Consider the following 26,126-nt stretch of genomic DNA (forward strand, 5'->3'; position numbering starts at 1 on the left):
AAGCCTTTTTCTCACCTTGGGAAACAGAACTGATAAGTCTTGTACTATAAGGTGCTGTGAGAAGCAAAGAGGATAATGGTTTGAGGAGGACATCCATTCTCTCTGTTGGAAAATACCTCCAAAGTTTTGGGGAACCAGTCTTTTCCTCCAGGCAGATTGGTTTGGGCTGATTCCACCTCCTAGCTTCAGAGGCTACCTGGGGCCCGAGTTTCTGGGCCTACGCATGAAGAGTCAATCCCTGGATTTTTGTTGAAACCATGGGGAAAGAGCCATTTGATAGAAACCTGCCAAATGTCCTGGCTCTTTGTTTAACTCACTGTGTAGTTTTTGGCCTCTTCCTCTTTCTGGATCTCAGTTTCCCTATCAATAAAATGGGACGGTCAGACCAACAGGTGATCAGTTTTTTTCCTCATGGCTCTGCCACTTGTCTGAGGGGGTCAGGTATAATGTAGTTGTCTGTTCTCTGTCAAACAAAGGGCTACAAATGCTACACTTTGCTCTTTATTTTCAGGCTCAAGTCAGCTAGAGGCACACAACAAAGCAGAGGACAGGAGGTGGCCCAGCCCCAAGAGAGGTGCAGGTGCAGTGGGGATCCAAGGCAGCTTGTTTCTCAGGCATAGGTGGTGACATACTGGGGCCCCATGTTCCCAAAGTAGGAACGTTCCCACTCACTCATGAGCTCGAAGTGCACAGGACGGCGACAGAAGTTGCAGGCAGCTATAGATACATCCTGCAGGGGCAGCCCCACCTCAGTCCAGGCTGCCAGCAGCTTCTCTGAAGGTAGTGAGGGGAGGGGAGGGAAATAATTGGTTAGAGTAGGTATTACAGATGTGCCAAGATATTGATCCCCTCAACCCTTTGAGATGTCTCGGAACCAGAAGTATCCTCCTCAGTTTGCTCCACTGTGTGCTATGAATGTTAGCATTTGTGTATGGGTGCTGTGATGTATAAAAGTTTGAGAAGCGCTCATGTGACATAATTTGAAGCTCTACTGGCCTGGCCTGAACCAAGCCCTAAGTACAGGACATGCTGTGGCTCAAGAAGTGAATCCATCTAGTTGGAAGCTCCTAGCCTGGTGAGGAAGATGACACTGACACTACCCACACAGTGTCGTCAGTATTGTGACCTGGGAGCCTGGGGCGGGGGTTTTTCCTAGAGGGAGTGGGAGCCCAGAGGACAGAACCTGACCTTGCTGTCAGAAGTACCTCAGTTGTGTCTTTGTCCCTGACTTTTTTTCATGCCTACTCCCTGTGTGATCTCATCTAGTTTTATGGCTTTAAATACCATCTGTATGCTGATGATTCTGAAATTTTCATCTCTAGCCCAAAGCTCTATCCTGAATTCTAGACTTGTATATCCAATTGCCTTTCTATATCTCCACCTGGATATCTAGTAGACATCTGTAACTTAACATGAGCACAACTGAGCTACTGATCTCCCTACTCTCCACCAAGTCGACCCTACTTTCAGCCTTACCCATCTCAGTTGATGGCAATTCCAGTTGCTCAGTGCAAAAGTGTTTGAGCCATCCTTTATTTTTCTCTTTCTCTCCTACCATACATCCAGTCTATCAGCAAATACCATTGGCTCTACCTTCAAAATCTGACCACTTCTCATCACCTACAGTGCTATTTTCAGGTCTGAGCCACCATCATGTCTTAACCCAGAATATTACAGTAGCCCCCTAATGGATCTCCCTGCTCCCAGTCTTTCTTTCAGTCTATTCTCAACATAGAAGTCAGAGAAATTCTTTTAAAACCTGAATCAGATATGTTACTCCTCTGCTTAAATCCTTCAGAAGGCTCTCCATTTCAGAGTTAAAGCCATAACCCTTCCAGTGGCCTATAATACCCTACACAGTCTAGCCCACATTGCCCCTCCTCAGTTTTCTGTCTCTTTCCCTCTTGCTCACACCACTCCATCCACACTCATCTACTTATTGTTCTTCAAATACAGAAGGAATACTGCTGTGTTAGGGTCTTCCTTGTCTTAGGCTATTCTCTCTGCCTGGGATGCCCTTCTCTTAGATTTCTGCCCAGCTAACCCCTTCACCTCCTTCATATCTTGGCTCAAGTATCACTTTGGTGGTCTCTACCCATAACACTCCATTTAATGCTACAACCCTCCTCCAAGCTAGCCCATGTATCCCCTCAACCAGCACGTTTTTTCTGCTCTATTTTTTTCCATAGTGCTTAGAACTACCATGCTATTTAATTTGCACTTACTTTTTAAAGTGTTTTTTGACTATCTCCTTCCACTAGAATGTAAGTTCCAGAAGGATAGGGAATTTGTGTCTGTTTTGTTTACTACTGGATCCCCAGCACCTAGAACAGTGTCTAGCACACAGTAGGTATCCAATAAATATGTGTCGAAAGAATGAAAGGATGCCTGATTAAGTCTAGAAGATGAAAAGAAGTGAGCCAGAGTAAGGGGTGAGGGAGGGCATTCCAATCAGAAGGGAGCATCATTAGCAAAACCCCAGAGGTAAGAGGCTAGAGCAAAATGAGGGAACTATAAATCATTCAGTGTAGCTGGAGAAATAAAATAAATGTGGGCAAGAAGTGAGGGCATAGGGATCACCATGTTGAAGGCACTGAATGCCATGCCAAGGAGCTTTGACTGTTCTCCAGGCCAGTTGTCTCCAAGTTGGGGGCTTATACATCCTATTAGTACAAAAGTTGTAGTATGTACCTCCAATGTATGTATTTTTTATATACTATATACATATATCATTGTCACTCTATATATTAGAGATCAATATCAGTCATGCTTAATTTCCTATTTTTTAATATAAAAAGTAAACATAAAATTCTAATAAATCCCCTTACCCTATGGATCATCTTGCATACCTCACCTTGGAGACCACTGCTCTAGTCTAGACAATAGGGAAAAGTGAAGAGGTTTAGGCAAGAGAGCTATATGGTCAGATTTTTAGAAAAATCCCTCTAGTGGTCAGTATGGATAAGGGATTAGAAGGAATCAAGAGAGAAGCAGGAAAATCAGTTAGGAAGAAATCACATTGACATGGCTTAAAGAAGTGGCAGTGGAGAAAAGACAGCGATTGTAGAGAACATTTGCAAGATTTCATGATGGGTTGGCTATGACATTGAAGGACTGACTGGCGGAGTCATGGTGGAAGCCTCATATTTCTTTCCTGCAAAAGCCCAGCATAAATGGACACTCAGAGAACTGAGAGTACTGAGAGGTCTATAATTGAAGCCTGGAGCAAGTGAGAGGACTGAGCAAAATGTCCAGAAGTCTAGATCATTAGTTCACAGAGGTAGTATACAGATCTAGTGGTATGAGCATGGATGTAGAAACAGACTCTCCAGTTCAAATCTAATAGCTGTGTGACTTTGTACCAGTTATTATATATTTCTATGCCTCAATTTCTACATGTATAAAATGGAAATACTAATAATACTATCTGTACCCCATGAGGATTAGATGAGTTAATACATGTAAAGTGTTTAGAATGGTTCTTAGCACATGGTAAGTACTTAATAAATGTTGGCTAGCATTATTTGATGTTTTTAAATGAATGAATGGTGCCTACCTGTCTTTTCTTCCCGGGACTCTAATTCTGCCTATGCTCCAGACAAACAGAATGACTGTTGCCCATGCCTTCCCTCTGTTTTCCTATCTCTAGGTCCGTGCTCATGGAATTCCCTTATTCTGGAATGTCCTTACGCCATACCACATGTACTTCAAGGTACAGCAGGACTTCCTTACCAATAAAGCCTCTTTAATTTCACCCTTCCTATACCCTCTCTAGCCATAAATGAGCACTCTCATTCCAGTTCCCAGAGTACTGGAACTCATCACACTGGACCAGTACGATCCATGTTTATGTCTGTCTCCTTTGCTATACCATCAACTGCCTATGTGTCTTTCACCCAACAGACCTAGAATGAGAACCTGCTCTGTGCCGGGCCCTGCACCCAACAGGAATCCAGTAAACTTTAGGTAAATTGACTAAACTGGCATCTTTCAGAGAGTGCGGAATCCTAACCACTAGACCACCAGGGAGCATCTAAACTGGCATCTTTCAGGATAAAACCCAAGCTACTCAGCTCTACAAGCCTCTAAACCTTGTGTTGTCTTTGTAGGTTCATAGATAAACACTGCCCTCCACCACTCCATTCTTACTACCCTACATTCCAGTAACACCTGCTTATTGTTCTTGATAAGTCCCAGGCTACTTCTCACCCTCCTCCTTGCCTTTCTTCATGCTCTTCCTTCTGCTAGGAACACCCCTTCTACACCCTCTTTCTTCTCTTGGTCCAGTACCACACAGCTTTGTAAGACTCAGCTCAGGTGTCACCTCCACTAGGAAGCCTGTCTTGAATCCCACAGGTTGGGTCAGACCCCTCCTCTCTGCTCCCACAACTCCCCCATACATTGTCTTTGTTGAACTTTGATCCGCCCTTGAAGTCATTGTTTGGGTCTGCTATGATCTCCTCAACCAAACTGAAGCCCTATGAGTATAAGAACTGTTTCTCATTAATTTATGACCCTAGTATAGGGTCTGGCACATAATAGATGTTCCAGGAATATATTTTAAAACTTAATGGCATCCATTCTCAACTTCTTCACATACTGGGGCTGAAGGGAAGGAGAGTACTGTAGGCACCCATGTTGAGGACTTACCCACAAAGTCTTCCATCATCTGAGGGCTGTGGTGGGGGGAGGGTGCCAAGCGCAGCAGCTCTTCACCCCGGGGGACAGTTGGGTAGTTGATGGCTTGCACATAGATGCCATGCTTGGAAAGCAGGAGATCACAGATCCTGCTGTTCAGCGCTGCATCACCCACCTGGGCTCAGGAGAAAAGGCTGTCAGTATCTGCTACCCTGGCACTGCTATCACTAGCTCCATTAAGTAGGTGGAGGGAACCAGATCAAGGAACACCACTGAATTTTGGGACATATTTTTTCATAAGAGGCCTAGTCAGTGGCAGGTCTAGAATTTCTATCAAGGAGTTGCTCAGAGGCAGCAATCAAATTTGAGATACATGTACCTCAATGTTCATAGCAGCACATACACACACACACAGTGGAATATTACTCAGCCATAAAAAGAGTGAAATATTGCCATTTGTAGCAACATGTATGGACCTGGAGAATATTATACTAAATGAAGTAAGACAGACAAAGACAAATATTATATGATATCACTTATATGTGGAGTCTAAAAGATAATACAAATGAATCTATAAAGAAAACACTCACAGAAAACAAACTTATGGATGCCTAAGGGGAAAGGGAGGAGGGGAGGGATAAATTAGATACAAACTACTATACATAAAATACATACGCAACAAGGATTCATTACATAACAGGGAACTATTGTCACAGGGAACTATTAAATATATAACACAGGGAACTATTACTATCTTGTAATAGCCTATAATGGAAAATAATCTGAAAAATATATATATATAACTGAATCACTTTGCTGTACACCTGAAACTAACACAGTATTGTAAGTCAACTATACTGCAATTAAAAAAAAAAGAAAGGAGGTGGAGGTGGCTCTAGGGACCTTGTCTTGAAGCTGTTGGCAGAGCAAGCATACTTAGCTAGTATGTTAATTTGGGGTGCTTCTGGGTAAGAAGATAGCCCCCCCAAGCCACCTCTGGGGTGCTGTCACTGGGTTAATTAAACATATTTACAAAATCTTTCAAGGGAACATTGGGTTAGCCCAAGAACAGTGACCATTCTCATCAATAAAGGTCACAAAAAATTGTCCTTACCATACCCCAGCTTACCGACACACACAAATCAATGTCATTTAAGAAAGAATTAGTGGTTCATTTTTTTAACATCTTTATTAGAGTATAATTGCTTTACACTGGTGTGTTAGTTTCTGCCATATAACAAAGTGAACCTGCTATACATATACATACATCTCCATATCTCCTCCCTCTTGCTTCTCCCTCCCACTCTCCCTATCCCACCCCTCTAGGTGAACACAAAGCACTGAGCTGATCTCCCTGTGCTATGCGGCTGCTTCCCACTAGCTATCTATTTTACATTTGGTAGTGTATATATGTCTATGCTACTCTTTCACTTCATCCCAGCTTACCCTCCCCTCTCCCTATGTCCTCAAGTGCATTCTCAAGGTCTGCGTCTTTATTCCTGTCCTGCCCCTAGGTTCTTCAGAACCTTTTTTTTTTTTTTTTAGATTCGTATGTATGTGTTAGCATACGGTATTTGTTTTTCTCTTTCTGACTTACTTCACTCTGTATGACAGTCTCTAGGTCCATCAAAAGAGTCATGTACCACAATGTTCATTGCAGCTGTATTTACAATAGCCAGGACATGGAAGCAACCTAAGTGTCCATCGACAGATGAATGGATAAAGAAGGTGTGGCACATACATACAATAGCGGTTCATTTTAAAAGACAATAAACACAAACATAGTTGGGAATCCAAAGTAGCAACTAGCCCCATGGCTTTTGATTTTCTATTTTCTGACTTCAGTTCTCCGTTAAGAAATACATTTCACACCATGACCATACTGTACACACATACACATAAACGTGCATATACGCAACTGAAACAAATTTCTCATAAAACGATACCCTTACTATGTGTGATGTGCTCCAACATTTCCGATTCTATTTCTTCTATTTTTTTAATGCTAATCATAACCTACTAAACTGACTTTGCGACCCATTAATGGTCTTGATCCACAGTTTGAAAAAACTGAGGGTCAGGACAGTCTAATAAGCATGAGATAATAGCTAATGCAAAATAAGCATGAGAGAATGCAAACAAACAAAAAAAAAGACTGGCTAATCCAGAATGACTGATAATTTTTCAAAAAGGGCAACAAAACTGGCAATAAGGAGGATGGTTAACAAGAAAGCAGAGTTGACAGGAACAGGTGTCAGTTTGCTGGGTGTGGGAAGGCTCCCAGAAGAGATAGGTGGAGAAGGCAATGGGCAGTGTGGGGCTCTCACCCGAATGGGGATGATGTGGCTGGGGCATGGGATGACAGGAAGGCCTCTGTCCATTAGTAGCTGACGCATGTGCTTGACATTGCGCTGGTGGGCCCGCCTCAGGGCTTGGCCCTCCTCTCCCTTGAGCAGCCGCACGGATTCCAGAGCCCCAGAGAGCACCATGGGAGGCAGTGAAGTGGTGAAGATGAAGCCAGCAGCATAGGAGCGCACCATGTCCACCAAGTCACGGGTGCTGGCAATATAGCCACCCACACAGCCAAAGGCCTTGCCTGGAGACAAGGAGGAGAATGAGGAGGATATGCACAGACCCCATTATCAGTCCCCCAAGGAACAGGGTCATGCACCAGGTAACACAAGGAGGTATACCAAAAGCTGGAGCTCCAGACTCCCTTCACAGGCCTCTGTTCATCTCCCCTGTCCACGACAAGGCAGACAGAGCTGATAATTCTGCTGCTTTGAGATAGGACTTTCAAGGCCTGCCATATGCAATGACTAGATATGCAGGAGCTGGGTGGGACCATCAACTGGTTAGGCCCAAAAGTGGAGCTAAAATGAAGTTTGGGGCTGGGGTGGGGGAGGAGTTTAGAACCACAACTCTCCACTCACTGAGTTGAACTTGGCTATTTGGCCTGGCTCAGGGGTCTTCTCAGAAAACCCTCCCAGACTTTCTCAGCAACTCTGCAGTGGGGTGGGAGTGGGAGGAGAGAATCCCGGAATTCCATAGCCTGGTGCTGTAAATTCTACCCGAATAGCTCGTGCAGTTGTAGGGAGGAGGAAGAAAAGGGTCTTCTAGGGGCTTCCTTTCTGGATTGTATATAAGGGCAACCCAAGGGACTCACTCACCAAGAGTTCCAGAGATGATGTCAATCTTGTGCATAATTCCATCACGCTCCCCAATCCCAGCACCCCGGGACCCATACAGTCCTACAGCATGAACCTCATCCACGAAGGTCAGAGCCCCATACTGGTGGGCCACATCACACAACTCCTCAAGGGGACAGATGGCACCTGAGCAAAAGCCAACAGAGGTAGATCATAACCCTTCCCCAGCTCCATCTCCAGCATGGAATTTGTGACCCATAACTACTTTAGTTTGGGAAAGGAGGTGGGTGTGCACTGTCAGTTGGGGCTATGCCAAACCTTTCTATATGTGTTGACTAATTTCACCCCACACCCACCCAAGCTGTGTGTGTGTGTGTTTTCCCCAACCTGTGATTAAGGCTTACCTCTCTTTCTACTTTTACTTCATTCTGATAATATCTGTCATCTTGTTTATGCTATTTGCCAGCCTCTCTCTGCTTCTTTTTTTTTTTTTTCCGTACAAGTCTGTGTATTTCCATCTAGGATTGGCACTAGCCTATATGATGCCTTTGTTTAAATAAATTGAAAAAAAAAAGTAGGGCTTCCCTGGTGATGCAGTGGTTGAGAGTCCGCCTGCCGATGCAGGGGACGCGGGTTCGTTCCTCAGTCCAGGAAGATCCCACGTGCCGCGGAGCGGCTTGGCCCGTGAGCCATGGCCGCTGGGCCTGCGCGTCCGGAGCCTGTGCTCCACAGCGGGAGAGGCCACAACAGTGAGAGGCCCACGTACCGCAAAAAATAAATAAATAAATAAAATAACCTTTTGCTCCAGGTTAATGTAGTCCTGATTTTAGATTCTGCTCACCCCCTCAGCCAAGTACTGTTGGCAGCCCTGTCAATGTTGTTATTCTTCACTGGTCCTCCCTATTTCTGTCTTTCTGGCTTTTTGTCACTCTCTCTCTTTTTGTGGCGATTTCCATCTTTGTTTCTCTGTTTTTCTATCTCTGCCTTTGTTTTTCTCTCTCCTCTCCCCTTCCTTCCTCTCTTTGTCAGTGTCTCTCTCACTCCCTCCCTCACCTTCATCTCTCACTTCTCTCTTTCTTACTGTTTGTGTCCCTTTTTTATCTACCTTTCTGACTTCAGACTTTTTTTCTCTATAGCTTTGGCTCTTTCTGAGTTTCTTTGTGCCTCTGTTTCTGTCTTTTCTGTGTCTCTGTGGGGATATATTTCTGTCTCATCTCTGTCAGTGTTGTTACCTGAGGGCCCCCACCCACAGACTCAGTCTCAATATACTGAATGAAAGTGAATTAGAAGTAATCCGTGTGTTCCTGTACATTTTCCATGCAGATTTACCATTTTTCCCTGTTATTCTAGACATCTTCTATGCTGATAGTCATTTATAAGGTCTTCAGATGGCTGTGACTCTCATGTATAGACTCTGTGGCCACTCTACATATACAAGAACCCAAACTTCTGCCATTCCCCATCACTGGAAACTAATGGTACAGGGAGTTGGAATACAGAAGAAACTTCTTCTGGTGGGAACAGGGACTCCAGGCCTGGATAAAAGTATATGAGCTGGGACAACAGGAGGGGAGAAAACCACAGGAGTTGGAGCCCAAGACAAAGAGGACAGTGTGATGGCTCAAGCATCATTTCAGTGGGAGGAATTCAGCCCTATGGTTGACGATTTAGGCAGGGTTTCCACCAAAAGAATAAGGAACCATTCATTTGCAAATGTAAGGAAGTAGAATGGTTCCAACATGGCTTTCACTACAGAAATAATGATTTAGAGGGAATTCCCTAGTGGTCCAGTGGTTAGGACTCTGTGCTCTCACTGCTGAGGGCCCAGGTTTGATTCCTGGTTGGGGAGCTAAGATCCCACAAGACATGCAGTGTGGCCAAAAAAAAAAAAATGAATGAATTAGAGTAGTCTCAGTGTTAGAAATACAATCATTGTTAGTTGTAGAACTGTGAAAGAGGGCATGACAATAAATTCATTATATAAATGAACTTACTTAAATTCTCGCAGCTACTCTATTATTATCATCTCCATTTTTAAAAGTAAGGCAACTGAGACACAGAGCAATTAAGAAACTTGCCCAAGCTAGTAAGTTGTCATGCTGGGACTTGAACATGGATAGTTTGGTTCAACAGCCTGTGCATCACCATTGCTTGATGTGATGGCACTTACATTGGCTAAATCAGAGAATACAGTGGACTCTCCTTTGTTTCACTTGGAAAAGTGACAAGTTGAAATGAAGTGAGGACTTCTTCCTTTTAATAAATCCAGAAAGTTATGCCTAAAACACACTATTTCTGCTTAAAAGGGACAACAATAGAATGATTCGAGCATTGTTTCATTTGGGGAAAGAAAAGAGGTAGGATGATATTGGACCCTGAAAAATCTCCCAGGCAATTGTTTGTGAAATTTTCTGTTGCAGAAACCGGACACTGGGATGATTGATTTGCACTTCTAATGGAGGGAGTGTCATGTGAAGGAATTGGAATCGTACATCCTAGGGTGCAAGTCCTCACGTTGGCACCAATTTACTGAGCCAACCAAGACAAATTTCAGACTGTCTCTGCACTTTAGTTTCTTAACCTTTGAGATCAGTGTAATAGCTGCCTCCATCCTTTGGCATTTACTGGCTGTGTGACCTAGGGCAAGTCACTTCACTTGTTTATGTCTCAATTTCCTCATATAAATAAACAGAAATAATGATAGCACCTACCTCATAGAATCGTTGTGAAGATTAAGTGAATTAATACATGTAAAATACTAATAGTTTTGCTTGGCACATAATAAGCACTCTATAAATGTTAGCTGTTATCATTATCATCATAGTTTTTGTGAGACCAATTTTAGTAAACATACACTCACACATATGCTTACCATCCATGGAGTGAACAGTCTCAAAGGCCACAATTTTGGGTGTCTCAGGGTTAGACTTCTTTAGAAGTTTCTTCAGGTGGTCAGGGTCATTGTGCCTGAAGACAAACTTCACTGCTCCACTATTGCGGATACCTTGGATCATTGAAGCATGGTTGCCTGCATCTGAGTAAATCTCGCACCCTGAAGAACCAGATGCATGACGCTTAAGCTTCTGTCCCAGTATTCACACTTCAACCTCAGGATTGACCTGGCAGGGACAGAGAGCCAACCCTTTCCTCCCTTTAAAGACTCTGCTCTGCTTCTCCATCCTCTGGAAGCCTTTGTAACACCTCTTCCTCTCTTGGAAGAACTCCTCTGCCCTGAAATTCTGACCCCTACACTCTTCCCTCCAGGCATTTCTAACTCTGGTCTGGCCTTTGACTATCTTGGGGTGGAGGAAATTTGAATTTCCCAAGAAGTTCCAGAGTTTCCTGAGGACAGGGCCTAGGTTCCTTCTCCTAGACACCAAGATTAAGCCTTAGAAAGGAGTTTATCCCAGGGAATGTTTGATGATTTGGACTGATGCTAGATTCTTCCTGATCTAGATGAAATCCCACCTCTTCCAGGTAGCATCCCTCTGCTTATAGTTACAGGGTAGTCACTCATCAGACTTTCACAATTTGAATCATAAGCTCATGAGAAGTCAGAGCTGGAAGGGCCATTGGTGACCATGGAATCTAATCCCTTTACTGTACAAGTGAGGAAGCTAAGGTCCAGAGAGGGGAAGACCTTTCTCTAGGACCTGAGGAATGCAGGGCTTTTTACTGGACAATGCTGGGAGAACAGGTAGAGATGGGAAATTGGTGGATGGAGTTGATTCCTGGGCCCCCAAAACTGTACTGACGTCAAGGAACTGTGGCCTTTCATTAGAGTAAGGAATCACTTCTACCTGTGGAAATCAGGCATGACTTCCTGGAGGACCTGCTGTGAAAGATAAGTAGACTGGGAGTTTCTAGGGAGCAGGAGCCACATCTTTTTATCTTTCTGTCTCTGGTACCCAGATTGAGTCTAAGTGTACTTTAGATGTTAAGCAAACCTTTCCTGAATGAATGGATAAAAAACCAAATTACTGATTTTCAAGTGAGTGAGTGAATATATAAATTAATATATTACTGAATGAAAGAGTGAGAGGAGGGGTGTCAAAAGATGATCCTGAAGAGATAGGTAAAGGCCAGATTATTGAGGGCTTTAGAAGGCATTATAAAGAGTTTGGATTTGGTTCTAAGGGCAGTGGGGATCTATTAAAGGGTTTGGGGCAGGGGAGTAACAAAGATAGGTTTGCATTTTAAAAATATGATCTGATTGTTGTGAAGAATATATTGTAGGAGGGCAAAGGTGAAATCAAGAAAATGATGTTGGTCTAGGTGAGGATGGTGGCAGAGGAAATGGAGAGAAGTTGAATTCCAAAGGCTGAAGAGGGGGTTCACTGAAAACATTCCCAAAGATGTTGGCTTTAGCTGGGGCTATGTGTGATCTCGGAAAAAGTTTCTGAGAAGCAGTGGAGGTGTTTACAGTGTGCTGAAAAATCGACAGGAAGTGAGGAATTGGATAACAAGTGTGGAGACTTCTCTCAAGCAGTTTGGCTGTTATAGGGAGGAGAGAGAAGGGCAGTAGCTAGAGAGTGATGAGGGAAAGTGGTGGGGGTTTTTTGAGATGCAAAAGACTTCAACATTTTTAAAGAGAGGGAGAGGCTAAAGATACAGGAGGGAGAGAGAGAACTCATAGATCAAGGTTCCTGAAGAGGTAGAGGACACAGAGCACCAATGTAAGAATTAGTCAACAAGAAAAAGGGCACCTCTTCTACTGTGACAGGAGAGAAGGAGAGAGGAGAGGACCTGGGGGAATGCTCATGAGTTTATAAGTAGTTTGAGGCAAGAAGCTGAGGACATTACTGCGTGGGGTCTTCTATTTTTCGTGTGGTAGGAGGTGAAGTCATTTGCTGTGGTTGAAGGTGAGGTGGAGGTGTAAGAAGGCTGAGGAGAACGGGGTTTGGCAAAGTTACCTTGGAGACTTGGAGAGCTGACTATGAAAACAGGATTGCCAGGCAGCATAGAGGACCTGGTAGACGTTGGGGATAATGAATTTTTAGTGGCTCCCATCTGAGCAAGTATATAAGACCAGGATTGACATAAAGAAGGTGGAGAGGGCTTCCCTGGTGGCGCAGTGGTTGAGAGTCCGCCTGCCGATGCAGGGGACATGGGTTCGTGCCCCGGTCCGGGAGGATCCCACATGCCGCGGAGCGGCTGGGCCCGTGAGCCATGGCCACTGAGCTTTTGCGTCCGGAGCCTGTGCTCCGCAACAGGAGAGGCCACAGCAGTGAGAGGCCCGCGTACCGAAAAAACAAACAAACAAACAAACAAAAAACGGTGGAGAGTTACATTCATCGAGGGTTGGGCTATGATGGAAGGATGACAGGCATATGAGTTGAAGACATTATTGGCTAGAGAATGGGGGAGTAGGAAGATGGGATTCAGATGGGATCTAGTGTATAAATGAAGGGATTGGCTTTAGGCAGAAGGAGAGATGCGCTTTCAATTTGTAAAAGAAAAAATTAAAGAAGGGTACATGAACAGTCAGATGAATTTGTGGATTTGGTGGCTGTAAGTTAAAGGAGCTCCTGTCTGGTGGCTTCTGTTTTCTTTGTGTTGTAAGATGTGAGGTTATTTGCTAAGACTGAAGGAGGAGGTAGCTACAGGTTTTAGAAGGGGGAAGAAAGTTTGAAAAAGTTGATGTAGGGACATAAAAGGACTGTTTATAAGTGTTAAGAGTAAAGTCGAGTTGGGAAATGATAAATTTATAATGTTACCTTTCTGTGAGGTTGGGATATAGTCATCCAGTGTTGAGGAGATGCAAGGTAGGTAAGAAGGAAGTGTCCTTCTTACCCAGAAGACAGCGAAGGAGTGATGGAGGCAGTAAACCTGGATGCTGTAGTGCAGGATACCACCCCTGAACAAAGCTCAGGCACCAGGCTTACCCGGCAAGATCTTGGCCAAGGTGAAGAGAGTAGAGTCATTGGCCACAAAGCAGGAAGAGAAGAGCAGGGCTGAGTCCTTCTGGTGCAGCTCAGCCAGCTCTTGTTCCAGCTCAACGTGAAACCTGCTGGTACCCGAGATGTTGCGGGTGCCACCAGCTCCAGCTCCGTGACGCTGCAGGGTCTCTCTGGCAAGGAGAAAACAGAGGGGGAACAAGGAGAAGAAGCTCTTGTCAGATTCTGAGGAACTGGGTAGGTTTCTCTTCCTTGAAGGGGATCAGTATTGACTTAGTGATTCTCTATGAGCTGTGTCCTATATGACCAAGTAGAGGGCAGGCTGGGGACAATGGGGATAAATGGACCTTCCTTCTCAGGCTGAAAGCACTCAGGGATGAAGGGAGAAGCCAGGTTGAGCTTGATTAGCTTGGAAGACCTTCTAGAGGAGTTTGCACATCATCTCTGGCAATACTCATTCTGCAGCCAGAGTAAGAACTCATAGAGAGTGGGCCTTGCTCGACTTCTCATCCTTTCCTTTGTAGCACTGGACACCAAAGAGTTTGGAAAACATGGCTTGTTGACTTAGTTCATGTCTGAGGATTAGATTTGCTGGAGGACCTTGGACAAAAGGGGTGTTGGGTGGAAACAAGGTTTCCACTGTCAGCTCTGCCTTTTCCTTCCATGCGTGGCTCTGGCTCTTCTCTGGAAGTCTCCCCACAGCTCATGGCTCAGACCCTACTACTCACTGTGTGGCTTGCAAGACCCGAGGGTGCCGGCTCATGCCCAGGTAGTCATTACTACACCAGACAGACACATCCTTTGAAGCCACAGATGCCTCAAAGAAGTGTTCAGCAAAGGGGTATGCATCAGCCCAGCGGTTCACAGTCTTGAAAACACGGTAGGTGTGGTCCTGTTTCTTCTCCATGATCTTGTTCCTAAAAAACTGGTCATAACCAAAGACATGGTTTCCTGCAGGAGTAGAAATGGGGATGAGAAGAATTCATTTTAAATTACTTCCTGGCTAGTCCATATTTTATTCATGCTGTTGATTTGGTGTTCTCCAATTCTCTTTCAATTTATTCATTTATTTGATCAGTCATTAACTTACTGGGTCACATTAACTCTCTACTATTTCATTCAACCATCCCTTTGCTTACTCACTGGCTCATTCACTTAGTAGTTTATTTATACATTCACTCAGGCTTCCTACCCTTGGCATGGCCTCATCTCTTTTCCCAAGGTTAGTATGGCACCCTCCTTACTAGAATCACTACTTCTAGTTTCAGTGGAAGAATCTTGATGGGTCTAGTTTCTAGTCATAGCTCTGCCACTTCCTAGTTGTGTGATCTTGAGCAAGTCGTGAATCCTCTTAGTTTTAATTTCCTCATCTGTAGAATGGGATTAATAATATCTTCCTTGCAGAATTGTGACAATCTGATGACAAACAGAATGTAATACACCCAAACTAGTGTCTGGCACATAGTAGTAGTATTGTGATTATTGTAATATAGTAGTAGTAGTAATAATAATAATAATAATTTTAAATAATATTATTATAGCCAACATTTAATAAGTGCCTATTACATGTAATACCCTCTCTTAGGAACTTATAGATATTATTTCATTTATTCCTCATAACAACCCTATGTGGAAAGTTCTATTAGTATCTCCATTTTACAAGTGTGGAAACAGAGGCTTATGGAGGTTAGGTAACTTGACCAAGGTCATACAGCACATAAGTGGCCTACAAATAAGTGACCTAGAGTCTACTTCTTTAACCATTACCACTACAAAATGGAGCAACACTACTTTTAGGATAAATTGAAATTATGTATGCCAGTGGGCTTGTTGAACTCCAGAACTCTATCCATGAGACAGAAATCATGATTGTTGCAGATGGCAACTTATATGGTAGGGGTGTAAATTGGAAACATCTTTGCTGCGGGGATGTTTGGAAATATGTACCAAGAGTTTTTAAAATGCAAATGCTGACACACCTAGGGGAATATTTGCAGCATGTTTAACAGAAAAATTGATATCCAGAATTTATTTTTTAGAAACTCTGAACAATTACTATGGAAAATTTTAACCCAATAGAAAAGAGGGCAAAGAATATAAACAGACAATTCAATAAATGTAGAGAAAGATGCTTAATTGGGGGAAATCAAACGGCAAAAACAAATTTTCACTCATCAAATTGATAAAGATTTTAAATGTGATAATACTAAGTGCTGGAGAGCGTGTGAGAATATGGATTCTCTTTGATAACTGGTACACCACTTTGGAGGACTAATTGGCAATATTTATTAATATTGAAAATGTACACACCCTTACGTTCTGAGAATTGTCGCCTCTTAGTGTCTATTCTAGAGGAACACTTACCTATATACATGAGGTACATTCAAGGATGTTTGTTGCACCTCTGTTTGTAATAGGAAAAATTGGAAGCAACCCAATAGAGGAATAGCTAAATACTCTCTAGTACAGCCACACTAAGTCTAAGATAATACTATATATTATCTTTGGATACATTTATATGTATGTAAGACCAACATACAATGTAGAGTGGAAGAATACACACAAAAAATTGGAAACAATTACCTGAAATATAGATGCTTGGTTAACTAAATGATGTTGCATTCATGCTACAGAACACATTTCAACCATTAATAATTATTATGCAGCTCTATGTTTAGGGACATGGAATAATGCCCATGACATATTGTTAAGTGAACAAAACATAATAACAAACTCCAGGTGGAAGAAGATCATATTTCTAATAAAAACATGTGTGTGGAGGGAAGTGTAGTTTTGTGTGTGTGTGTGTGTGTGCATGTGTGTGTGTGTGTGTGTGTGTGTTTAGTCACAGGAAAATATCTGGAAAAAGTATGACAAAAAGCTAATGGTGGATGATGGAACTCTGAGTGCTTTAAATTTCCCTCTTTATATTATTTTTATATTGGGAAAATAAAACATTCTATTATAAAAAATGAATATAAACACATATAAGAGAGGGGGAAAAGGCTCTCTGTGAAGGATGAGAGTTTTTGAGGGAAACATGGAGAAGAAATAATAGGAATACACCTAATATTTAATGAAGCTTCATAACAAGTTAGAAGCACTTCCATAAGTGTAATTTTATTTCCTTCTCATAATAACTTGTTGAGTTATTAAAATCTCACTGGAGGGAAGTGACTTACTTTCTAAAGCATGCAGATACAGCAAGTGCCAGCATTAAAATTTAAACTCAGATTCCCTTTGGCTCTAAAGTGCTTCCTTGACATTGCCTCTACTGTGTCAGAAGCCCTTTCAGCATTCCTTCCATATTCCTACCCCTTTTACTTCCTCCTCAGCAAACTCACCAGCCATGTTGTTCTGAATCAGGTGTGTGACCTTCTCTGAATTTTTCTCTGACTCCTGGGGACTGAAGAATGGCTTCCTCAGGCTGGTTGAGGCCAGGGAGATGGGCAGGTCTGAGAAGGAGTATGGGATTCATTGGCCATGAAAAAAAGGGGGGGAAAAGAAAGCATGTGCTATCTTCTTTAAACGCAATACAACATAAAAATATTCAAGCTTAGGAAGGAGGAAAGCCTTGTACAGAGAGAAGAAATATTCTGCAAACTGAGCCCTTTCTCATCTCCCCAAGTGGAGACTTATATGTCAGGAAACCATCCATAGGCTGAATTACACTTCTCTTCACTAGGACTTTCCCTTGGGTGAGATAACTGGAGCAGCAATGCTGAGTCTTGCACTTGGAAGGTAGATGCAGGGCAGTGTACCTTACTCTTCTTTTCTGAAAGTCATTAAAATTCAATTTTGAAATTTTTACTCTTAATTATATCCCAAAAGGGTCTATGAAAGATGTTGACTGTATGGCCAACTCTCAAGTGTGGCCAACTCTCAAGTATGGCCTTCAGTGGTCTGCACCAATTGAGTTCACCTGGGCTCCATACCCTTCTAAAGTATGTACCTGCTTCCAAAACTCACTCTTTTATGCAAATCCAGATTGTCATAGAGTGGTATTGCTTAAATGTGGGAGCCCAGGCTGTTGGAATCCATTTAGCCACTTGGGAGAGAGGCAGCAGAACTCTAGAGGGTTCATTTTAGACTAATAGCTAAAAGTTACAGAAGCATGTATGTGTGTTGGGGAGGGTGCATTTCAGTGCACAGTCTGTGCTATTGAGTATCATGGTTCCCCTGGAAAAGACTGGACTTCCATCATGAAATGTATACTAGCTGCCCTGAGCTGCCGAGATCAAGACTGTAATAAAGTGAAATCAAGCATTAGGTGTAGAGGTTACATGAGGTGGAACTTAACTCCAACCTGTCTTGAAAGTCTTCACATCCTCCTGGACTTCTGGGGCTGCCTTCTGCACAATTTTACTCTTCCCATCCTGGAGTTCCAACAGCATGAAAGGACAGTGGCTCTTGGCCCAAGATGGAGAGTCTATGCAAAGTTAAGAGAATAAGTGGCAGTGAACTTCTAGCTGTAAGTTTAACAGTGGCCACTGAGAAGTACTATATCTCAAAGCTCTATCTCAGGCTATGGTAGAGACACAGAGATGGATGTATCTGGTCCCTAGGGGAGTTCCTGAGTTGTTGGGAATGGCACATACTGAAGACACATTATGAACAGTGCTGGGATGGGAGGGAGGACATGGGCTAGAAGAGGAAAGGGACGTGACCCAGAATTGGATTTGGACAGGCTGGAAGTCTAGGTAGGCTTCATAGAGGAGATGATGCCCAAGTTAAATGTTGCATGAGAAGTATGAGATACTCTAGTAAAGATAATGGGAGAGAGTCATTTGACAGGTGCAAAGACACAGAAACTTAAGAAAACAAAGTTAATCCAGACAACTTTAAGTAGTTTCAGCATGACTGGAGTATATAGAATATGAGGGGCATAAGAGTGAAACTCCTTTTAGAGATACTGCCAGAAGTCAGAGGCCAGTGTATTTTTAGGCAAGCTCATTCTTCCTTGATACTTTTCACATGAACCCTTCCAATTATTAGGTAATGATGACCAGTATGACTTGGAACCTTATCTCTAGGACCCAGACATTCTTCCCCATTTGCCAGCGGTGACTTCTTACCCCCTCCAGCCTTGGTTGCCTTAAGGTGGATTTGAGAACAGGTTGTTCCTTGGGTGGCCAGGATGGGACAGCGTCCAATACCAAACAGGAACTGGTGAGTCTTAATCATCTTGCCCAGGAGGGCTGTGGGGCTCCGGATAAGCACTGGGCAACGCTGTAGCAACATGGCTGCTGCCACCCTCTTGAGCCCGAAGTTCTGCATAAGATGTGGAAGAGATGAGATTCCACCATGAAGACCTGGCTGAAAGCCAAGGGTCATTCTTGTGTTTGATCCTTTGCCTTTAGCTTCTCACCCAATGCTTGCCTCCCTCCCCAGAAATGCCTTTATTGTCATTTCAGGGTAAGAACTTTCCAAATATTAAAATGTATGAATAGGGCATCAGAGAGGAAGAAACAGGAAACTGATCATTAAAAAGAGGTGAAGAAAAGAGTTCCCACTGGAGGTCAGAAAGCCTGAATTCTGATTCAGACTCTGCCACTGACCCCCTCTGTGATGGTAAGGATCATTGAAGTGTGATTGTGTGTGGCAAGATGAGAGTTGACAACCCACCAACCCTTTGATCAACACTTAAGGCTAAGACTCTTTCTAAGAATATTGGCCTCAGCCAAATGAAGATTCAACCTGCTAATGCAGACAGATGTCCTTGACCAAGGCTCATGAGGCTTCACTCAGAGTGTTTCCTGAGCAGACCCAGTCAGAGAGACAAGGAGCTTGAGGCCATAGGTACCAGCTTAAGTAGATTCAGGGAATAGAACAAAAGGGTACCATGTGTCACCAGACAGATATTTTACTGTCTTTGGAGTTTCTCCTGGATTTTGGAAAATCAGATAGAGATGTAGGTGAAAGCAAGACCCAAGGGATCTGGGAAACAAATCTATGGGTGAATGAAAGATGCAGAGACTAAGACAGAGGAGAGAATCGGGGTGGGGAGAATATAAGAAAAAAAATACACATAGTAGGCATTCAATAAATATTTGTTGAATTTGGGAGTAAATTAATGAATGAGCAGGGACTCAAATAGAGGAAAGAGAATAGAGAAGAAATCATAAAGAAAGAAAAATTAGGAAAGATAAAAGGAGGAAAGTAATAGAGAACAAAGGTGCAATGGTAGTAGTGGAGTTACAACAGAAATTGTGGGAGAGAGATCAAAGCCAGAGGAAAGGGGACCGGTAGAGATAAGAACAGGGAGAAGAGGACTGATCCAGAAAAGCAGAGGACAAGAGGATTATGGGAAATACAGAAGGTAGGGAAAGAGACTGAGATGAGAGAGAGAATGAAAGAGAAAAGATGAGAGAAGAGAGAGAGAGAGAAACAGAGCAGACAGAGTTAGAGACAGACAGAGGGACAAAAAAGGGATATGAGGCAAAATCAAGGAGCATGGAGGAATATACAAAGACTCAGAAAACTGAGAGCAGGAGAGGAGAGAATCCAGCAGAGGCAGAGAGTCAGTCAGGCACAATGGTAAAGGAGAAATTCTGTCAGAGATTGTGTGGGTGGGGGAGAACAACAAAGAGTTAGGGGAAGAGGGTCTTGGCCCTCCCTACTGAGGGAGATGAGAGTGAGACTGAGTTAGAGCTAAGATCAAAGGATAGGGACAGAGAGATGGCTAAGGTGGGTTGGGGGTTGGGATGAGGGAAGGCTGAGACATATAAAGACAAAGAGAACTAGAGATAGCATGAGGGAGAAATAGATTAAAAGAAAAAGGACAAACTAGAGATCCAGCGTCAGAGGGTGAGACAAGATATGGGACAGGATAATGGGAGAGAGATGGAGGAATGTGGCAAGACTAAGGCCCTCCTACCACCAGGAGAGCTACTTAGTAGGACCTAACAGCACCTCTAGTATTTAAGGCTTTATGTTGTGAGGGAAAAGTGAACAGGAGGAACTCGTGGCCATGTTATCATATGACAACCTCCTTCACCTCTTACAGAGCAATACCCCTCCCTTTTAGATCTCATAGAGCAAACACCCTCTTCCTAACTCACAAAGCAGCCTCTTCCCCTTGTTCCATCCCAGAGCATCCTCCCTCCAACTCTCACAGGCTGTCATAAGAGCATAGGTTGGTATGTGCGGTAGGGTGTGTGGGTCCTGAAATTGGGAAAGGCCAAGGGGTGTTGAAAGGACTAATGAAACTCATGTTAAGACTTTAGGAAAGTGCCTAAAAGAAAATCTTAGCTTTTCTTATTTCATTTCCAGCTCCCCAACTCCTTCTTGGACGTTCTTAGAAAGTCACTTCCCCTCTTTGGGTCTCAACTTTCATCAGCTGTCAAATGTTTATGTCTACCTCATATGGTAGGTAATGAATTGGATTTGATGCCTACCTTATAACTGGAGATATGAGTTTCCCTTCTCCTGCCTTCCTGCGAAGGCTAAAGTGCTTGGGACTGAGCCTGCAGACCACAGATAAGGCTCCCAGTGTTTATCACATTTAGGGTCTGACCACTCCCCAAGCTGAGACCAGGGTGTGGAAGAGAAGAGGAGTTCCTTTCTAGAATCATGTCTATGCATCTGGCTGGGGCTGACCCTAGCTATTGGTGGTGAGGGGGGCGGATGGCCCAGGGAGAGGAGGCAAAGCAGATGGCCAGGTTCCAGGCTCCTGCAAACTCCTTTCCCCAACGTTAACAACAATAATGACAACATTGGGGTATGTAATGTGAAGAAAAACCCCCAAGATTGGAAGCAAAGTCCAGTCCTGCCTGGGGATGATGGTGAATCCCACCCCCAGGTATAAAAACAGAAGTTCAGTACACACATCATCTCTAAGGGGCTTTTAGCCATGATATTCTCAGGGACCTGGGAAAATATAGGCTACTTCTTGGAATTTGTTGAATTATCAAGTTCTTTCAAGCTTCAGTTCCAGTTTCTCTGTTCTGACACTGCTTTCCTGGAATTTGCCTGCCTCACTCTGCCTGCCCATCTTGGGCTCTGTTTCCATTCTATCTTACTACCTATCATGAGACTGGAGTGAGTAAAATCGAATCAAAGGAGTATTTTAGGCAATTTAGGGTATTAAGAGCACAGCCTCTGGAGCCAGACTACTTGCATTTGAATACTGTTTCTACCACTCACTAGCTCTGGGACATTAGAAAAGTCATGTCTCTGCTCTATGTCTTATATCTTTAAAATGTAGATAATAACAAGGACAATCTACTTCACAGAGATGTTGTGAAGATTCAGTAAGATAATCTATATAAAGTATATAGAAGAGTGCCTATCCTAGAGTAAATGCTGAAAAAGTGTTATCTGTTATTTTTTATATTCTACATTTTCTATGTAGGGAAAGTGAAGGTATAGCCAAGGGAAGTAACATCATGAATACACCAGACCAGGTCTGGAACACTGATTCTTGTCTCAATCCTGATTCTTGTCCTGATTCTGTTACAACTTACTATATGAACTTGGGCTCTGTATTTTCCCTCTCTGGGCCTCAGTTTCTCCTAAAACATTGGACTAGATAGCTCCATAGATTCCATCTGGTTCTAACAGTCAAACACTCACAGAGTTTTCACTGTGCCGTACCTTTTTGTAAATGCTTCACATACATTGACTTATTTAATCTTCATGACAACCCTGTGAGTTATATACTAATATCAACTTTATTTCAAAGATGAGGAAACTGAGGGCCCAAAAGATTAAGTAACCTGTTCAGGTCACAGAGCTACTAAGTAGGAGAACCAGGATTTGAACCTAGTCAATCTGGTTCCAGAGCCTACTAACTTAACCACTATGGATCTATGATTCTAATATTACTACACATTATCCTGATTGAGAGCCTGACTCCAGGCATAAATCCACTCTCCTACACTAACAGGTCCCTTTCTGAGACACTTGATTTTGAGTTGTAACCAATGCCTTTACCACAGGAACAGATTTCTAACTGAAGCGGAATTTCAGGCACTGGTGAACATTCATTCATTCCATTATTTAACAACTTATGCACCAATCTTTGCCAGGGTCTTCTTAAAACAATGCTTTTACCCAAGGAGATAACTGTGAAATTTTGGGCCAAGTGATAGAGCATTACTAGAAGATTTTCCCTACACCTTAAAATCCTCTCTCGTGTCAGCAGCCAATCTGCAGTCCCAGAGATCAGAGGGGCCAACCACAACTCTACCCCAGGAGAGAGCCAGAAACCACTCATTGCAGCATTCCTTGATCCCTCTCTCCCCTTTGTGGCCTTCTTTGAAAGAATCAGTTAAGTCTGGAGGGGATGTGGTCACTTCTCTTCAGGAGTTGGAAGCATCAGGATTTACTTCCCTTCCTAGCACCCTCTCCTCATCATGGAAGAATCATAAAGAATTTTAGATTCCTGGAATCAGAATCAGAAACTCTTAGAAACAAAAATTTAGAAGATCACGAAATCAAACTTAGAAGAGGCTGTGGAAATCATAGGCCAAGCCCTTTTTTTCAAAGGGTGAATGATTTGCCTCACAGTGAATTAGGGTGAGAAAACAAATCAATTGACTTTCAGCATAAGGCCCCATTCTTCTCCCACCGTCTCCCCTTATTTCTGCTAATTATTCATCTCTCAATTCCCTCAGATCTCCCCCTTCCCAATTCATCATTCCCACCACCCCACATTCACTTTGTTTTCTCTCCCTACCTCTGGCCCTCTGGGGTCTGACCCATTGAGCTCTGCTGTCAGCCAAGGAGAGAGAAGGAGTCAAAGTGAGGGAGGAATGGAGAATTGCCAAAAAAAATACCAAGACCTCTTCCTGGGAGACAGAGAAGGAATGGAAGAGATAGAAAAACAGCAAGACTGGGAGATACAGAGTAGAAGAAAGAGAAAGGGAAAGAGAGATTTAGAGGGAAAGATACATATAGACCTCAGATGAAAGAAAAATAAGAGAAAGCTAGAGTGTCAGAGAATGATGAAGTAAAGTGAGTGATCTTGAAAACTAACAGAGGAGAGGAAACAAGGAGGAAAAAAGACAAAGGAAAGCTGAAAACTGGGAAAGACAGGAAGAGACATGGGGGGTGGGGGGGAAGAAAATGACAGAGTGACAGACTCTAAGGAACAGACAAAGTCAGATCTAGTCAAGCCAGAGAGTCAGCATATACAGCCTTGAGGTGGGCAGGCAGACCAAGAAAGAGGGCACCAGGCTGAAAGCAACACTTACCTGTTGCCCTGCACTGAGGACGAACGAACGACGGGTTGGGTGTTGTGGGTCAGGACCTGGTTTTTATCCCTTCTCCCTTGGCTCAGCTCCACCCACTCCGCCTTCTGCTGGCCTGGCCCTGCATTGGCCCCAAAGGTATCTCAGGCCCTTGCTAGAGATAAAACCCAATGTAGTCCCCTCTTGTCTCCCCCCGTCACCCAGCACCGGCTCTCCCCTCTCTATTTTCTTTCCCTTCTCCCTCTGGAGTAGTAAAATTAGTTTGCTGGGCTTTGGAATTAGACCATCTCTATATGGCTAGGGCACCTTGAGCAAAACCATCTCTCTCTCTGACTCTCATTTTCCTCAACTGTAAAAGGAGGTCAGTAAAAGTCAGAAGCAACTGTAGCACAAGAGGGAAGGGCTCTGTAACAGTTAGCTTCCATAGATGACATCCAGGTCATTGTAACAATTCAATAACATCATGTACAGAAAACACAACACAGTGCCTGGTCCAAAGAAATAACAGCTAATGTTGATTGAGTGCTTACTATGCACCTTTGTTAAGTGCTTTACATGGATAAATTTAGCCCATCCTCATAAGGACCTTATGAGAAAGGTATTATTATTCCCATGTTACAGATGAAGAAACTAGGGCTCAGAGAAGTGAGACAACTTACTGATGATTACCCAGATAGTAAGTTCAGAGTCCAACTATGAACTCAGGCAGTCTGGTTCCAGAACCTATACTCTTTAAGCACTATTCTCCCTTTCAGGATATACAGTTAAAAATTTGAAGTTCTCTATTTCCTCTTTTTATTACCAACTCCTTATCCCTTTGTAATTTTCTTCTCCTCACTCTCTTCTTCTCTTTTCCTTCTCAATCCTAGGGCAGCAGGACTATGTCATAACCAGGCAATTTCATCTGTGGAGCAGATTATCATCATTAATAGTATATTAATATAAATGAGGCTTCCCTGGTGGCGCAGTGGTTGAGAGTCCGCCTGCCGATGCAGGGGACACGGGTTCGTGCCCTGGTCTGGGAAGATCCCACATGCCGTGGAGCGGCTGGGCCCGTGAGCCATGGCCGCTGAGCCTGTGTGTCCAGAGCCTGTGCTCTGCAGCAGGAGAGGCCACAACAGTGAGAGGCCCGTGTACAGCAAAAAAAAAAAAAAATAGTATATTAACATAAATGGAATCATATTCTATAATGATCTGCAATTTCCTTTTTTTCCATTTGACCACATGGCAATATGCCATGTAGTTCTTTCCATATAAATTCTTTTTCGTGGAGTCATACTATTCAAGAATCTGAATGTTAACATAATTTATTTAAACACTCACTTATTAATGGAAATTTAAGTTACTTCCAGGGATTTCCCCCCTCCATTATGAATAATGTTGCAATAAATATCTTTGGGCTTATGTGAGGATATTTTTTATATGGTAGCATCCTAAAAAAATTCCTGGGTCAAAGGATATATAGACATTAAAATTTTTGATACTGCTAATTTGCCCTATACATTTGCTATACATCCCCAATAATGGTGCATAAGAGTGTGTGTGTGTCTGTTCTCTCATAAACTTGCCAACACCATTTAAAAATTTAAGTAATTACTTAACTGAAATATACTTTATTTACAATATTTGTAAATATTTACAATATTATAACTAATTTTTATTATTTCCTTCCTTCTGCTAATTTTGGATTTAGTTTGCTATTTTAATTTCCTATTTCCTTAAGGTGTAGAGTTAGGTTATTGGTTTGATATATTGTTTCTTTTTAAAAATATGTTTTTATAGCTATAAATCTCTGTTTGAGCACTGCCTTGCTGCATCCCATATGTTTTGTTTAGGTTGTATTTTCATTTTAATCCATTTCTAAGTATTTTCTAATTTTCCTTGTGATGTATTCTTTGACCTGCTGATTGTTTAATAGTGTGTTTTTCCATTTCCACATATTTGTGAATTTTCCAGTTTCACTTGTTATTGATTTTCAGTTTCATTCCTTTGTCACCACAAAAGATATTTCGTATGATTTTATTCTTTTTAAATTAACTGAGACTTGGGGCTCAATTTATGGTGTATCCTAGAGAATGCTCCATGTGCACTTGAGAAAAGTATGTATTCTGCTATTGCCAGCAGAGCATTGTGTATATGTTATTTGTTCTAGTTGGTTTATAGTGTTTTGCAAGTTCTTTATTATTGATCTTCTGTTTATGGGTTGTTGTTCTACCCATTACTGACAGTGGAGTATTGAAGTATAGAAC

The 26,126-nt window shown here is 42.8% G+C and overlaps 1 protein-coding gene across 2 annotated transcripts; it reads right to left on the reverse strand.

Annotated features, from left to right (window-relative positions):
• Positions 1-488: 488 nt before the first annotated feature.
• ALAS2 (5'-aminolevulinate synthase 2) lies at positions 489-24,025 on the reverse strand. 2 transcript variants are annotated; one of them, XM_081221868.1, is made up of 11 exons: positions 23,881-24,025; positions 18,760-18,955; positions 17,985-18,113; positions 17,029-17,139; positions 14,413-14,635; positions 13,673-13,857; positions 10,660-10,839; positions 7,809-7,973; positions 6,966-7,234; positions 4,651-4,813; positions 489-774 (listed from the first exon to the last, which is right to left on the reverse strand). In XM_081221868.1, the coding sequence occupies exons 2-11, from the start codon at positions 18,923-18,925 to the stop codon at positions 611-613; spliced, it is 1,755 nt and encodes a 584-aa protein (XP_081077994.1). In that variant the 5' UTR covers positions 18,926-18,955; positions 23,881-24,025; the 3' UTR covers positions 489-610. The 2 variants fall into 2 exon arrangements, with proteins under 2 accessions (XP_081077994.1, XP_081077995.1); XM_081221869.1 differs by having other exon boundaries at positions 17,991-18,113; positions 23,881-24,023.
• Between the last annotated feature and the right edge of the window lie 2,101 nt (positions 24,026-26,126).

The sequence above is a fragment of the Mesoplodon bidens genome, assembly GCF_964165515.1.
Source record: "Mesoplodon bidens genome assembly, chromosome: X".
NCBI lineage: Eukaryota > Metazoa > Chordata > Mammalia > Artiodactyla > Ziphiidae > Mesoplodon > Mesoplodon bidens.

Excerpts from the sequence above, each read along its gene's own strand:
- ALAS2 (XM_081221868.1), bottom strand. The coding sequence starts at position 18,925 with ATGTTGCTACAGCGTTGCCCAGTGCTTATCCGGAGCCCCACAGCCCTC. Across the intron at positions 10,840-13,672 it reads CTTGGCCAAGATCTTGCCGG|GGTGCGAGATTTACTCAGAT; the intron begins GTAAGCCTGGTG and ends CTGGTTCTTCAG. Across the intron at positions 7,235-7,808 it reads CATCATCTCTGGAACTCTTG|GCAAGGCCTTTGGCTGTGTG; the intron begins GTGAGTGAGTCC and ends CCTTGTCTCCAG.